This window comes from Herpailurus yagouaroundi, unplaced genomic scaffold, assembly GCF_014898765.1.
Source record: "Herpailurus yagouaroundi ecotype Mexico unplaced genomic scaffold, PumYag 222, whole genome shotgun sequence".
NCBI classification, from domain to species: domain Eukaryota; kingdom Metazoa; phylum Chordata; class Mammalia; order Carnivora; family Felidae; genus Herpailurus; species Herpailurus yagouaroundi.
In genome coordinates, this window is record NW_024412453.1 from 17733874 (window position 1) to 17743778 (window position 9905).

Sequence of the window (9905 nt, forward strand, 5' to 3'; positions counted from 1 at the left end):
CCCCGGCCCGCCCCCCAGCAGCAGGTAGCGGCGGCCGGGCAGCAGGCGCGGGCAGCCGCAGGCCGCGTCCCGCGCCGGCACCCACAGCGCGCTGCTCCCTCGCCTCGCGCGCTCCTCGCCGCTCCGGAACACTGCAAGCACGGCCACCGGGAAGCGCGTCCACGAGCCGCGCGCCTCGCCGCGCGCGCCCACCGCCACCTGCACCGCTGAGGGGGGCGGGGGGAGGGCGAGATGGGGCGGGGTCAGGCGGGGCGGAGCCGGGAGGGGGCGGGCCGCGCGGAGGAGCTCTGGGCGCCCGCGGTGTGGGGAGGGGGGCACAGAGAGGGGACTGGGGGGGGGGTGACAGGGCGGGGCTGGCGACAGTGGGAGGCCCAGGGAGGGTCAAGGGACGGTGAGAAGGTGACGGCAGGAGGCCTACCGTAGTCTTTCCTGCAGAACTTCTTCAAGCTGATGCGGTAGCTGCCGCGGGCTGGTTTGCAGTGCACGTCGCAGTCTGGAGGGGGTGTGGAGGCTGGCACAGATCCCTCCCTTCTTACCCCGCCCTTTCCTCCTCCCCCTCCTTGAACCCCAAGCCCCCTTCCCCCACAGTCATGCCAATCTGGGCCCCTGTTCTGTGTCCACTCACCCTGGGGTTCCACGGAGCTGCTCTCCTCAGTGGGTCCAGGGACAGGCGTCTCTGCGGACAGGGTGAGAGAGCCGCCTGCATTTGAGGGGGAGGATTCGTAGGGCTCTGGGGGCAAGCAGGCAGCAGCGGGGAGGGGGTGGGGTGGGGAGGGGGGGTGTGGAGAACTGGTGTGGTTTCGGCTGAGGTGGCGGAAGCAGGGCAGGGTCACTCACTAACGCAGGGTGCCACGGGAGAGCGGCTCTGCTGGAAGCCGGGGGCGCAGCGATTGCAGGTGAGGCCCGTGACACCATCCTTGCAGGGACACTGGCCTGTGGTCTGGTTGCAGGTTTTGCCAGCAGCACCAACAGGGTGACAGTCACATGCTGAGGACAGAGATGGGACGGTCAGAAGCCCATCTGGGGAGGTGGGAACCCAGAGGGTGAGGACGTGCAGGCAGCCGGCGGCAGGCTCACCCCTGCAAGCGCGGCGGTCACTCAGGGCACGGCCAGGGTCTCGATAGAAGCCCTCCCGGCAGTAGTGGCAGTGGCGGCCGGCCGTGTTGTGCCGGCAGTTGAGGCAGACCCCGCCACTGCGGCGGCCGGATAGTCGGTACAGCTCCGTGTTGAAGCGGCAGCGGCGCGCGTGGCCATTGCAGGAGCAAGCTGCAGGAAGGGATGGGTCAGGGGCAGGCTGGCCCAGTGCAGGGTCCCCAGGCCGCCCTCCAAGGCCTCACCAAGGCAGGCGTGGGCTTCCCGGGCCGTGGCCCGCTGCCACGGCCTGTCGCAGTAGAAGGGCTTGCAGCGGCCGCAGTCGGGGCCCTCGGTGCCATGCTGGCAGTCGCAGATTAGGTGGCCCTGGGTGTCCAGCAGGCACCTTGAGGCATGCCCATTGCACTTGCAGCGCCCGCCCACCTGGAGCTCAGTCGCCGAGTAAGAGTAAGGGACCATGGCCACGGAGTCCCTGGTGTCCCCCAGCACGGCAGGCCTTGTGAGCACTATTCGAATGTCTGTGGCAGTCACCCAGTCTTGGAGCACTGGGCTGCTGTCCAGATCCAGGCCTGGTGGGCTTCCGTCCTGCACGCTGAAGGCCAGAAGGCCACCACCATCGGGCTGGGCCTGGGGCTCCGGGAAGCACAGAGCTTCGGGCCCTGGGCCTGGTGGGCCATCGGCAGGGACAGGCAGGCGGCCATAGTCCAGGCCACAGCGGGAGGAGAAGAAACCCAGTGGGGCCCAGCTGCGGCCATGGTCCTGTGACTTGAGCAGAGCCACCGAGGCAGGGGGCGCAGAGCAGAAGCGCAAGCTCACGAACACCAGCTCAAAAGCCTTGCCCAGAGGCACTGTGAGGGTCACGTTGAAGGGCGCCTGCGTCAGTGAGTCCGAACGCCAGCACACAGGGCTTGTGGTGCTCCCCGCGGAGGTCAGGAGGGCGGCCGGGTGTGCCCGCCTCGGGTCGGAGGCATCACAGGCCCGCGTGGCCGGCCGCCCACACGTGCTGGACGCCAGCACCTCGCGGCCCAAGGCGGCGTTCACCAGGCCCGGCACGCAGCCGCGGGGCGCGCCCCCCTCGTCATGGCAGGGGTCGGCGGGCGCCGGCGGCCCCAGGCTCAGAGCGGTCGAAAGCGTGCCCGCGGTCAGCAGCAGCCCCCAGGGCCAGCCCGGCATGGCCGGAGTCGCGGTAGATCCGCCGGCCCGCCGGGCCCCACGCTGCTGCCCTCGGGGTGGGGGTGGGGGGGCGGAGAGTGAGCCCGGGTCCGAGGCTCTGCCCGCTGGCCCGCAATGCCAAGCAATCCCGGGCGGCCCCAGCCGAGGCCCGGAGGTGGGAGCAGCCGCGGGCACGCCCCGGGCCAAGCGCAACAGCGGGGATGCTGGCGCGTCCTCCCGCTGGGCCTGGAGCGATGACAGGAGTCGCCCCCGCTCCCGGCGCCTCCGCCCGCGGAGGCCCCACCCGTCGCCCGCCGTTGCACTCACCCACAGAGGGCCGGGTCGAGCAGGTCTCCCGGCCTCCCAGGAAGGGCCGAGGGCGGGCGGGGCCTGGGGCGCCCCGGCCGCCGCCTCCTCCCGGCTGTAGCGACGACGGGCGAGCTGTGCCAGGAGGGGGTGGGGGGCGCAGTAGGCGCAAGCCTGGGCCCGGCCGGGGGCGGGGCTGCTCGGGCCGGGAAGGAGGGAGGAGAGGGGAGGGGGCCTCGTCGGCAGAGCCGGAATCAGAAGCAGATTCAGACACTGGCGGGGCCAGCGGGGGAGGGGGCTGGGAGGCCCGCGAGCCGGGGGAGGGGCCGGGGAGCCAGGAATGCGGCTGGCGGGAGGGGTCTGGAGGGGGCGGCTCAGCCACGCAGCCCGTGGGGGACCACCCAGCAGGGTCCCCGGCCTGCATCCAGGCCCTGACTGCTCCTGGGGCTGTGCCACGTGCTGGGCGGGGGTCTGGCCGCCTCCTCCCTCAGGCCCATCTGGCAGACTGGGCTCTGGATCTGAAGGCTGGTGCCCCCATGCTCCCCTGGGTCCCTACAGGGAACACTCAGGGCTGGAGGAGCCAAGCAGAACTGGTGGTTATGGGATGTCCCCAAGGCAGTGGTGTGCACGAGCAGAAAAAAAACCACACCTTTGGGACCACGTCTGATTTTGAATCCAAGCTGCTCCGACTTCTAGTCCTGTGGTTCAGGTTCCTTAACCTGAGACTGAGTTTTTTCACTGGACAGACGCCTGTTACTCAACTTTGCTGAGCCATTGGGGAGGTTTGATGAGCTACCTAGGTATTGGACGCAGCCAGGGCCTCTACAGACTGGAGTCTCTCCTGCTTTATGTTCAGGAAGGATGCATCCTCCCCGTCTGACCTGAGCTTACCTAAGTGATGAAATTGGCATACCCCCTCCACCCCCAACCCCCAGATCAGGCCAAACTCTTGTCCCAAAGCATCTCTGGGTCTCTGTCTGATTGCCTCGCCATGATGGGTCCAGCCCCCAAAGCTGGCAGGGAGAAAGTGAAGCCATGTGTGGGGGCCGGGGAGCCCACTAGATAATAGGGTTCCTTGGGGTTCAGGGGCTTGGTCAGCAGTTGAGGATTCCTGTGTAGGGTAGGGAGTGGAGTCTGGTCCATGGGGAGGGCTTGGTCACAGACGGCTCAGCGTCAGAACCCCTGAGCCTGGCCCACTTCCCAGCAGGTCTGGGTAGAGAACCTGAAGTGGGAGCCCAGCTGGGCAGCCTGGTCACCAGGTGCGGAAAGGGCAGCTGCAGCTGACAGTGACCCAACCAAGAGAGACCAGGGATGGCTCTGGATAGAGACCACTTCCCCTGTTAGGTCTTTGATGGACAGGGCCAAGCATCCCAGGAAGGGGCAGCTGTGTGCACGGGGGCCAGGGAACACAGGGACATGTGTGACCTGAGAGAAAGTCTGAGTCCTGAAGGTTCAGATGGGAGGCTCACCTCTGGCCAGGCCCTGCAGCTGGCGGAGGACGAGGACGCCATGCAGGTGCGTCTGTGTGTGCAGAGCCTCACTTGCAGCCAGGCCAGAGAGACTGCGAGCACCCACAAGGAGAGGGTAGGGGGAGGCAGAACCTTCGTGTTCTTCGGGAGGGGAGGGACAGGAGGACGCTGGGACCTCCCCTGGGAAACCAAAGCAGAAGAGGAGGGAGCAGCATGAAGACAGGGTGATGGGGCACCTGAAGTGACAGGCACCCTCCAGCACAAATGCGGGGGGGGGGGTGTTGGTTGGAGGGGCTGATGAGATCACAGGAGACTTGGGAAGGATTGAGCCAGAGGGGCTGCTGGCCTCTCTCCCTTCACCTTTGGCAGCAGCAGGGAGTCTGCGGGTCCCCTCTGCCCCACAGAACAGGTGCCACGGTACCTCGCCTCAACTTCCCGATAAAAAAACGCGCCCCTCAACAGCAGATAGGTGCGCGAATAAGGGAGCTGACAGCACATCCTGCTCCAGAATGAGTGACATTTGGAATTGGCACCTTCCCAACCACCCCCTTCAACATCCCTTCTGGTCATCAGCGTCCAACTCAGCCTGGGATGAGCAGAGCCCTGGCAAGAGAGTAGAGGCTGCAATAGAACCTTCTGGGTGACTAGCTGGCCACGGTGGGGAGACGTGCCCAGGCCCAACATGCAGGTTCCACAGAGCCTGAGACAAGCTTCCAGGGAGCCCCTGGCTGAGTGCGCTTCAAGACTCCTGGCAAGAGGGAAGAAAGGAAATCAGGGAGCAGGCTCCCCTCCAGCTCCGGGCCAGCCTGTGCAGGCTTTGTCTGCAGCCCAGCTTCCTCCTGAGTCGGGCGAGGGGCTGCAGAACATCTGGTGGTTTCTGGTGTGGGTGGAAAGAGGCCCCCAGGGCTCAGCCTGCTGCCAGTGTTCATCCCTGTTAGCAAGCCGGGAGTTGCGGGCCCAGAGGGCGGCGGTACCACCAGCTCCCTGGGGAGGAGGCTGCAGGCAGCCCCACCTCTTCCCTGCAATGACCCCCCCCCCCCCCCCCCCGCCTGCACAAATTCTCTTCTGGCCCCTAGGATGGCCCTGGCAGATGGCCTGATGAGAGTTAAGCCCAGCCCCCAGTGCAGGCTCATGGCTCCGGAGAGCTGGCGGACCTGTCCCTAGCCTGTCACACCTTCTCAGCTGGTCCTGCCCCATTCTGGCACCTTAGAAGAAGCTCCGCCTCCCTGCCGGGGGGGCCCCCGGGCCCCCCGCATCTTCTCAGGCCACTACAGTCCTCCCATCCCCAACGCACGGTCCCCCACCCCCCGTCGGAGTGACAGCTGCTGGCTTTGGGGCAGGCGGGGAACCCATCTGGGGGAGAAGGGGCCCAGGGGGCCAGACGTCCCAGGCCTCAGGGGGCCGGGGTCTTTCCCTTAAAAGGCCAACTGATCTAACACTCCCGGCCTAGCCCAGGACCTACTGTCCCCTCCAGACCTTTGCAAGCCACAACTCTTTCACGCATAGCACAAACATTTATTGAGCGTCTATTATGCCGAGAGGGGCTTCCAACCCAGCAGTGAGGACAGACAGCAGGGGGAGGGGCGTACGGCACGCTGCGCCTCGACCCGGGAGGGCGGCCCCCGCCAAGTCCGTGGCCTTCTTGACCCTGCATCCCCGGCGGGGCCCCCGTGCCACGCAGGCTCTCTCTGTGGTCGCCACCCGCTCTGCACGCCAAGCAGAACACTGAAAAGCAACATTGGGAGGAGGGGGGAGAGGCGAGAGGGGAGAGCACAGGGAAAAGTCTCGTAGCCCGCACGCCCTTGGCCTCCTAAGGGCTCGGGAAGAAACGGTCGAGGGAGGGGGCCTCCGCGACCCGCCACCCGCGCGCTGCGCTGCGCGCGCCCAGCCGTGGCAAGGTCCGGAGGGAGGAGGCTCCCGGCTCGCGGTGACTTCGCTGGGGAGGGGGCCGCCCGCGCGGGCTCAGGACGTCCCCGGCTCCCGCTGCCCCGCGCGCCCGGCCCGCCGCCGCCGCCGAGCGTGCCAGCACAGGAAGGCGGCGGCCAGGAGCCCGAGGCCCGCGCCCAGCGCGGCCAGCGCCACGCCCTGCTCCGGGTCCAGGCGAGGTCCGCGCAGCGAGAAGGTGATGGCTGTGGCAGCGGCGCCGGTCACCAGGGCCACAACGCCGAACGGCAGGACGCAGCGCGGCCAGGAGCCCCCCACGCCGCCGGTGGCCAAAAGCAGCGCTCGCAGGGCCCCGGGGGGTTCGGGGGACGCGAGGGGCTCGGCAGGGGCCGCGGGTGGGGGCTCGGGTGCGCTCATGCCGCCGACGCGGGGGCCGCGTTCAGGGTGGGTGTGGGAGCCCGCGCAGACCCCACTCCCGTCCTCGACCGCCACGTCAGTGCGGATTGGCCCGGGATGCGGTGACGCCACCGGGACGCCGAGGAGAGGAGTTCGCTGCCGCCTCCTGGCTTGGCGTTGAATCTGGGTGGGCGGGTGCAATCTAGAGGGGGCGCCTACCCAGACCTTTGCTCTCATCCTTCCAGACGCTACGGGGGTCACCTCCCTGCCCAAGTGCGGGCAGGACAGCCCTCCACAAAGACATCACCAGGACTGGTCCTGATAGGTGGGTCATCGAGTCCACAACCTTTGGGCACCCATCTGGGCCTGGCCAGGGATCGAGGTGGACTGCACCCCTGCCCTCATGGGGCAAAGGTCCAGTAGGGAAGGTGCATAATAAACCAAGTGAACTGGTGGATTAAATAATTTTGGTGGAGGCCACTGGTTATGGAAACTAATTTTCGGGTGGCCAGTGACAGGGTGGTGGTGGGACTCACCCTGGATATGAAGGGTTCCTCAAGATCAGAGTAACTGGGCATGAGCTCTGGAGACAGTGATGACAGTGGTCAGGAGAGGGGGGTGGCTGTCCCCAGGCTCCCTATCTCTTGGCGTCCCTTCTCTGTTCCTGCGCTGGGCAGTGGACATTGCTATTCCAGTCCCTAGAGGCCCCTCAGTACAATGAGGAGTGGTTTAGGTTTCCTACATTGGTCTATCATCTGGTTCCCAGCAGGCCACAAAACCTGGGATTCCATGTTCAAGATTTCTGGCCTGTGGGACTGTGGGGGCTTTTATAAGAAGGACTTCCTGCTGCGGCCCAGAGCTATCTCGAGGCTGCTTCAACATCACTCGGTCCTTCCCCCATACCTACTACCCCTCATTGGCTCTCAGGAAACCAGGGCTTCTCCAGGGGTTTCCTGGGTCTGGATCCCCCTGGGGCAGAGGCTGGTTTTATTCCCTAATTGCTCATCGCTGTCCACACAAAGGGCCAATGCCCCAGCTCTGAGGATCGTGCTCTGCACAAGTGATCAGTAACGGTTTTTGTTTAATATAATGCTTATTTTTGAGAGACAGAAAAGATGAGCGGGGGAGGTGCAGAGAGGGGGACAGAGGCTCTGAAGCCGGCTCCATGCTGACAGCAGAGAGCCGGATACTGGCCTTGAACTCACAAATGATGAGATCGTGACCTGAACCAAAGTCAGATGCTCAACCGACTGACCCACCCAGGCACCCTCAGTAGAGGCTTAAAGAACACCAGACTCCCAGGCCTCACCAGGGCCCAGCACTGTGTAATCTGTCCTCACCCCCGACCCAGCGGTAATAACCACTGCTGTGGGTGCGCGGGCTCCTTGGGAGCATCCGGGGGTCATCTGAAACTGGCCCCCACGTGCAGAGGGCAGGGAGAGACTGAAGGAGGCAGGCCATTCCAGCCGGGCGAGTGGCGGGGTCAACAAGCAAACGGGCCTTACCTACAAGACGCGTCCTGGGCTGCGGCACCCGCCCGCCAGAGCTTAAAGGCTGATGTCGCGGGAGGCCCTCAGCGGGCTCGGCCGTGTACCCCGTGCAGGTGTTTAAAGTATCACATCACTACCTCAAGGCTGTGTCCTCGGAGCAGCCCCTGGGAGTGACGAGGCAAGTGGAACCCACATTCCGAGGACAGGGGAGGGGGCGAGGAGCCTCCCACTGCCCAGATCCAGCTCACGGGTCAACGGGTGGTCACGTCTCTTCAATTACCTCTCCCAACAACTAACCCCAGAATGACAGTGAGGACAACACTGGGCCCTTGAGAATCTTGCTAAAAGTCCCACAGCAGCAATTAAGAGTAAGCCCAACCCTGTGACTGGTTTAAACCCAGAGGTCGTGACCTCGACCTGTAAGTTGTTTTTTGTTCCACAAAGCAAGGATTCCTTCAGCAGGGGAGGCAGGGGGGAGGGTGCCCACGCTGGCCACAGCAACAGCTGTGGGGTTGGTGAGCACAGATGCCACGCGGTGCCCACCCACTCTGGTATAGGCTTGTGGCTTTTGTGTTTTCCCATGAGCCCAGTACAGTCTAGGGGATTGGAGGGAGGGGTTTCAGGTGTGCTGGGGCCAATGCTGGCAGAAGTCCCCAGTCCTGCTCGCCTTCAGTGGCCTTTCCCTCCCTTCAGTACGTGTTCTCAGTGAATACACCTGATGCGTCTTGGTGAGCAAAAACACGCATCAAGTCCCATCTTAGTGTGATTTCAATATACGTACTTGCTAAAGTAGTGTTAATGTCACACGAGTGGCTTATAGATCTAAAGCGAGAAGAAACAGGAGTACCACAAAAAGCCCCAGAAAGGCCTCCGGTCTCAGCCTGGGGAAGGCGAAGCCAAGCAGAGGTCTGACTACTCGCTTTAGCTGCTGTGAGAAGGGCCCTGGGTTCCTCAGGAAGAGCCAGGGGACTGTCCTCAACCCACCTGGGAAAGCTGGTTTACCAGGGTGGGTACACCATCTCTGCATCGGAAATCCTCTCAGTCCTTGTTAACTAGTGGGGGGCAGGGAGTGGTCTCCCAAGAGTCTCAGTGTCCGAACAAGGTCACCCTCATGCCAGGGTCCCGAGGCCTGGGAACGGGGCTCGGGGGTGGCAGCCGGCCACGGGAAAGGTTCAGTCGGCAGGTTCATCTCGAAGGACGGTGAGGAAGCGCTCCCCTCCCTCGCAAAGCAGGCTGTGCACAGCTCGGCAAAGCGCTAGCCAGTGTGGCCTCTGTGTGCCCACCAGGGGGAGGAGTTCCGCCATCAGGACCTGAGGGGTAACGAAGAGTTAAGATCTCAGGAGGGCCCGGGCCCTGTCCGGGGAGGGCTCACAGAAGGCCCTGAATTGAGGCAATTCCAGGGCGGGCTTCAGGCATGTGTTCCAGCCCCTCCCACCTTCTAAAGCTCTGCCCCTGGGCCAATGCTGTGTCAGCATGCACACAAGCCCAGAAGCCCCATCTTCAGATGGACCGAAGCCCACGGCTCCCCCGTCACCCAGTCTCCACGCCCCAACTCCGGAAGTACCTTTTCCAGGTGGATCTGCTGGTCCAGCATGGCCACCCGAAGCCTCAGGGCCTCTAGAGTCTGCAACTCCTGGGTGCTGGAGTAGAGAAGAAGCTGGGGGCTCCAGATAGGGTCTGTTCCTCCTCCGCAGGGCAGTGAGGCTCCGGGGCGTCTCCCCACAGGCCACGGCCCCAGCTGCTGTCCCACCACTGCTGTGAAGGCAGGGGGAGGTGGACTCGTGGGGTGGCAGCCAGGGACCTCCTCCCCATCTGCCTTTGGTGGGGGCAGTGCAAAGTCAAAGGTTTGCCTCCTAGACGAAGCCTCGTTATCTGTAAAAAATCATCTCTAGTGACACGAAGCAAGCCAGGGGCCGGTATGTCTCTGCTTCTCACACGCCACCCTCAGTGACTAGGAAAATAAGCCGACTGTTCGCAGAGCCAGGGCCCGTCAGGGGAGGGGCGGGGGGGGGGGGGGGATGTGGGGGGGCGTGGGGGGGTTCTGGGGGGGGGGGGGGGGGCGGAAAAGACCTGCCCCCCGTGTCCTCCGCGCCCCCGCGGCGGGGAATGCGGCCGT

At 64.8% G+C, this 9905-nt stretch overlaps 2 protein-coding genes across 4 annotated transcripts in view; both read right to left on the minus strand.

Moving 5' to 3' along the window:
- NTN3 (netrin 3) overlaps positions 1-2555 on the minus strand; it is a 15343-nt gene extending 12788 nt beyond the window's left edge. The window contains exons 1-6 of the mRNA XM_040458681.1: positions 1338-2555; positions 1078-1266; positions 838-987; positions 626-676; positions 419-493; positions 8-206 (exon numbers count right to left, since the gene is read on the minus strand). Coding sequence (XP_040314615.1) covers positions 8-206; positions 419-493; positions 626-676; positions 838-987; positions 1078-1266; positions 1338-2265 — 1592 coding nt within the window. The 5' untranslated portion in view covers positions 2266-2555. The remainder of the gene's footprint in view (positions 1-7; positions 207-418; positions 494-625; positions 677-837; positions 988-1077; positions 1267-1337) is intronic.
- Positions 2556-8176: 5621 nt separating this feature from the next.
- Positions 8177-9905, minus strand: part of TEDC2 (tubulin epsilon and delta complex 2) — a 4630-nt gene continuing 2901 nt past the window's right edge. For 2 of the 3 annotated variants that reach the window (XM_040459360.1, XM_040459357.1), the window contains exons 9-10: positions 9354-9544; positions 8177-9099 (exon numbers count right to left, since the gene is read on the minus strand). In XM_040459360.1, the coding sequence (XP_040315294.1) occupies positions 8962-9099; positions 9354-9544 (329 nt within the window). In that variant the 3' untranslated portion in view covers positions 8177-8961. The remainder of the gene's footprint in view (positions 9100-9353; positions 9545-9905) is intronic. The other variant, XM_040459358.1, reaches the window with a different exon arrangement.